Raw genomic sequence first — 5,000 nt, forward strand, 5'->3', positions numbered from 1 at the left:
AGTCAGTCACTCACCTCACTCACCTCACTCACTCACTCACTCACTCACTCACTCACTCAGTCTCTCACTCTCTCAGTCTCTCAGTCTCTCAGTCTCTCAGTCTCTCACTCGCTCACATTTCATTTCTGTGACTGGGGACAATAGGAGACATCCCATCCCATCTGGCAGGCAGTGTGGTATTGTGTAGTGTAGCAGTAGGAGGAGCAGTAGTAGTAATGTGTGTGACTGTGTGTGTGACTGTGTGTGTGACTGTGTGTGTCTGTGTGTGTCTGTGTGTGTCTGTGTGTGTCTGTGTGTGTGTGTGTGTGTCTGTGTGTGTCTGTGTGTGTCTGTGTGTGTCTGTGTGTGTGTGTGTGTGTGTTGAGGTGTGTGTGTGTGTGTGTGTGTGTACGTGTGTGTGTGTGTGTGTGTGTGTGTGTACGTGTGTGTGTGTGTGTGTACGTGTGTGTGTGTGTGTGTGTGTGCGTGTGTACCTCTCGTACTTCAGTTTCCTCTCTGTGTGTGTGTGTGTGTGTGTGTGTGTGTGTGTGTGTGTGTGTGTGTGTGTGTGTGTGTGTGTGTGTGTGTGTGTGTACCTCTCGTACTCCAGTTTCCTCTCGGTGTGTGTGTACGTGTGTGTGTGTGTGTGTGTGTGTGTGTGTGTGTGTGTGTGTGTGTGTGTCTGTGTGTGTGTACCTCTCGTACTCCAGTTTCCTCTCGGTGTGTGTGCGTGTGTGTGTGTGTGTGTGTGTGTGTGTGTGTGTGTGTGTGTGTGTGTGTGACTGTGTGTACCTCTCGTACTTCAGTTTCTCGGTGTGTGTGTGTGTGTGTGTGTGTGTGTGTGTGTGTGTGTGTCTGTGTGTACCTCTCGTACTCCAGTTTCCTCTCGGTGTGTGTGTGTGTGTATGTGTACCTCTCGTACTCCAGTTTCCTCTCGGTGTGTGTGTGTGTGTGTGTGAGTGTGTGTGTGTACCTCTCGTACTCCAGTTTCCTCTCGGTGTGTGTGTGTGTGTGTGTGTGTGTGTGTGTACCTCTCGTACTCCAGTTTCCTCTCGGTGTGTGTGTGTGTGTGTGTGTGTGTGTGTGTGTGTACCTCTCGTACTCCAGTTTCCTCTCGGTGTGTGTGTGACTGTGTGTGTGACTGTGTGTGTGACTGTGTGTGTGACTGTGTGTGTGACTGTGTGTACCTCTCGTACTTCAGTTTTCTGTGTGTGTGTGTGTGTGTGTGTGTGTGTGTGTGTGTGTGTGTGTGTGTGTGTGTGTGTGTGTGTGTGTACCTCTCGTACTCCAGTTTCCTCTCGGTGTGTGTGTGTGTGTGTGTGTGTACCTCTCGTACTCCAGTTTCCTCTCGGTGTGTGTGTGTGCGTGCGTGCGTCTGTGTGTGCGTGCGTGCGTGCGTGCGTGTGTGTGTACCTCTCGTACTCCAGTTTCCTCTCGGTGTGCGTGTTGTTCTTCTTCACCTCCCTCAGGGTCTCCTCCAGCTTCATGAGCTCCGATCTCATGTCCTTTAGCTGCTCTAAAGAGTAGAGTAGAGTAGAGTAGAGATTAGATCCCATGTCCTTTAGCTGCTCTAAAGAGTGGAGTAATGAAGAATAGAGTTCAGTACATTAGAGTAGAGTACAGTAGAGTAGAGTACAGTAGAGTAGAGTACAGTAGAGTAGAGTAGAGATTAGATCTCATGTCCTTTAGCTGCTCTAAAGAGTAGAGTCATGAAGAATAGAGTTCAGTACATTAGAGTAGAGTACAGTAGAGTAGAGTAGAGATTAGATCCCATGTCCTTTAGCTGCTCTAAAGAGTAGAGTCATGAAGAATAGAGTTCAGTACAGTAGAGTAGAGTAGAGTAGAGTAGAGTAGAGTAGAGTAGAGTACAGTACAGTAGATTAGAGATTAGCTCTCATGTCCTTTAGCTGCTCTGCAGAGTAGAGTCATGAATAATAGACTTCAGTACAGTAGATTAGAGTACAGTACAGTAGAGTAGAGTAGAGTAGAGTAGAGATTAGAGATTAGATCTCATGTCCTTTAGCTTCTCTAAAGAGTAGAGTCATGAAGAATAGAGTTCAGTAGAGTTCAGTAAAGTAGAGTAGAGTAGAGTAGAGTAGAGTTCAGTAGAGTAGAGTAGAGTAGAGTAGATCTCATGTCCTTTAGCTGCTCTAAAGAGTAGAGTCAAGAATAGAGTTCATTACAGTACAGTAGAGCAGTGTTTCCCAACCTTTTTTGAGCCAGGGCATACTTTTTCCCTTCAAACAATCTCGCAGCACACCACCAACCAAAAATTATGAAATAATGAAAACAAATTATAGTAGCCGCCTAACAATATAGTCATTCTTATGAAAGTGTCTTGAATAGCAATAAAAATAAACACAAACATGTTTTTTTTATCATCTTTTAAATCTCCTCTTTCAAATAAAACGTGCACTTAACATGTCCACTTCTTAAGGAAGCTATGAACTTCAAAGTAGGCCTAGGCCTACTATTTACTTATTCTGTCCAAAAGCATTTTATTTGCAGAAATACAGAAAATAATGCTTATTCTGACAGTAGCAACGACATTAGGAAAGATTTCACTGTTACAATATGAATATGAATGTTTAATATCAATCTCTGTTCAATGCCTTGCAAAATAGAACATTTTCTCTGATTGCGTCTCCATCCACAAAATGCACATTGGCCAGGAGTTGCGCGTGTCCCCTATCAGCCTCGTCAAGTTGAAACGCAAATTTCTCACAGATACGGATCTTTTCCAAAACCACACTTTCGATGTCAGCAGACATGTCATCAATGTCTGGAAATTGTGTTATTTGAGAGAGGGACTTTGGCTATTTATTTAACCGCTTCAGGTCCAAGCATCTCATTTACAATGGCTTTGCAGGCAGGTAATATTAGCGTCTCTGCCACTGTGTGACTTTTTTGATTTAGCTACAAGTTCAGCTACGTGGTAGCTAGCTTTAAGGGCTCTCTCGTTTACCTTTTTCGCTCATAAATGTCGCTTGGTTCTCTGTTTGCTTACGCAGGACAACAAAATAGTCTGCATTCTTGTTTTGTGAAGGGTGTTTCGTTTACATACCAAGCACAATGCAATCGGTGCCGTTGCATCCCACGTACAAGTACCGGTAGTCCTAAATCCAAATGAAATAACTCTCTTTGTATTGACTCGAGCTCACGGCATTTGCCTTCTTTTGACAGCTACTACAATGCAATTCGCTACCTGCTGCCACCTAGTGATAAGGAATTATTACATGATTAGGACGCTAGTCATCAGCAGACACTAGGCTACATAATGACATATAGCCTAGGCATTTGCTGATAATAGGCCTAATGAAGTCATTTTTTTTCCGTTTTTAAAAAAAAAAAAAAAACAAGAATTTTCCACGGCACACCTTACGATCTGAGCCGCGGCACAGTGGTTGGGAAACACAGCAGTACAGTACAGTAGAGTACAGTACAGTAGAGTAGAGTAGAGATTAAATATCATGTCCTTTAGCTGCTCTGCAGAGTAGAGTCATGAAGAATAGAGTTCAGTAGAGTAGAGTAGAGTAGATTAGAGATTAGAGATTAGAGATTAGATCTCATGTCCTTTAGCTTCTCTAAAGAGTAGAGTCATGAAGAATAGAGTTCAGTACAGTAGAGTAGAGTGGAGTACAGTACAGTACAGTACAGTAGAGATTAGATCTCATGTCCTTTAGCCGCTCTGCAGAGTAGAGTCATGAAGAATAGAGTTCAGTACAGTAGAGTAGAGTAGAGTAGAGTAGAGTACAGTACAGTAGAGTACAGTACAGTAGAGTAGAGTAGAGATTAAATATCATGTCCTTTAAGCCAGGCTCAAACTACACGACTAGCGATTGTGTGTCCGATTTTGGCGTCGGGGTGCACCGCACACTAGAAGAGAATCGCAACTGTCAATCTTGTCGCTGCTCGCAGCCACCGAGACAATGCCCGACGTTCTATTTCCAGTCGCAAATATCAAACACTGTTTGATTTCTACGATTTGCGATCGGCGACTCTTTGAGCTGCCAAAGTTCTATCTTAGAACGTCGCTCACGACGAGGAAATCTTTCCCGACAATCGCTTGCGATGGTCCTGGGGGGTAACGTTCCAGCGATTGTCGTAAGGGGGGAGCCGAGAATCGGCACAATAGTCGTGTAGTTTGAGTCAGGCTTTAGCTGCTCTGCAGAGTAGAGTCATGAAGAATAGAGTTCAGTAGAGTAGAGTAGAGTAGATTAGAGACTAGAGATTAGATCTCATGTCCTTTAGCTGTGCTAAAGAGTAGAACAGTGTAGAGTACATGAGGAATACATTAGAGAAGAATACATGAAGAACAGAGTTCAGTAGTGTAAAGCAGAGTAGAGTATTCATGAACAATAGAGCTCCGATCTCATGTCCTTTAGCTGCTCTGCAGAGAAGAGTACAGTAGAGTACAGTCATGAAGAACAGAGTACAGTAGAGTGGAATAGAGTAGACTAGAGTACAGTAGAGTAGAGTCATGAAGAATAGAGTAGAATAGAAAAGAGCAGAAAGTAGCATCATAAAGAGAAGAGTAGAGTAGTGTAGAGTAGAGTGGAGTCATGAAGAATATGGTCCAGTAGAATAGAATTCAGTAGAGTAGAGTAGAAAAACGTAGAGTAGAGTAGAATACAGTAGAGTGGCGTAGAGTCATGAAGAATAGAGCACAGTATAGTATAGTAGAGTACAGTTGTGTAGAGTAGAGTACAGTTGTGTAGAGTAGAGTAGAGTAGAGTATAGTAGAGTCATGAAGAAAGTGCAGTGGAGTAGAGCACATAAAAAGCTCTTGTTTCATGTCAACGTTTCTGGTGGGAAACCTGTAGCAAGTATGTGTATCTCTAAAACGGTGTTTCTCAAACTTTTCGTGCCATTCCCCCCTTCAGAGGAAGGGTGTCTGTCTGTGCCCCCCTCGAGCAAAATGGTTACGAAAATACAAATAAATAGGCCTTCGTAAAGTTTATTAGAGCCTAATATACACGTATATGATGTTCTCTAAATATTAGTGAATACATTAATATATA

General features: G+C 43.2%; 1 protein-coding gene across 2 annotated transcripts in view; it reads right to left on the reverse strand.

The window, feature by feature from the left end:
* Positions 1–5,000, reverse strand: part of golm2 (golgi membrane protein 2) — a 59,962-nt gene that overhangs the window by 26,441 nt on the left and 28,521 nt on the right. For both annotated transcript variants that reach the window (XM_063190675.1, XM_063190674.1), the window contains exon 3: positions 1,393–1,495. In XM_063190675.1, coding sequence (XP_063046745.1) covers positions 1,393–1,495 — 103 coding nt within the window. The remainder of the gene's footprint in view (positions 1–1,392; positions 1,496–5,000) is intronic.

This window comes from Engraulis encrasicolus, chromosome 23 (assembly GCF_034702125.1).
Source record: "Engraulis encrasicolus isolate BLACKSEA-1 chromosome 23, IST_EnEncr_1.0, whole genome shotgun sequence".
Classification (NCBI taxonomy): domain Eukaryota; kingdom Metazoa; phylum Chordata; class Actinopteri; order Clupeiformes; family Engraulidae; genus Engraulis; species Engraulis encrasicolus.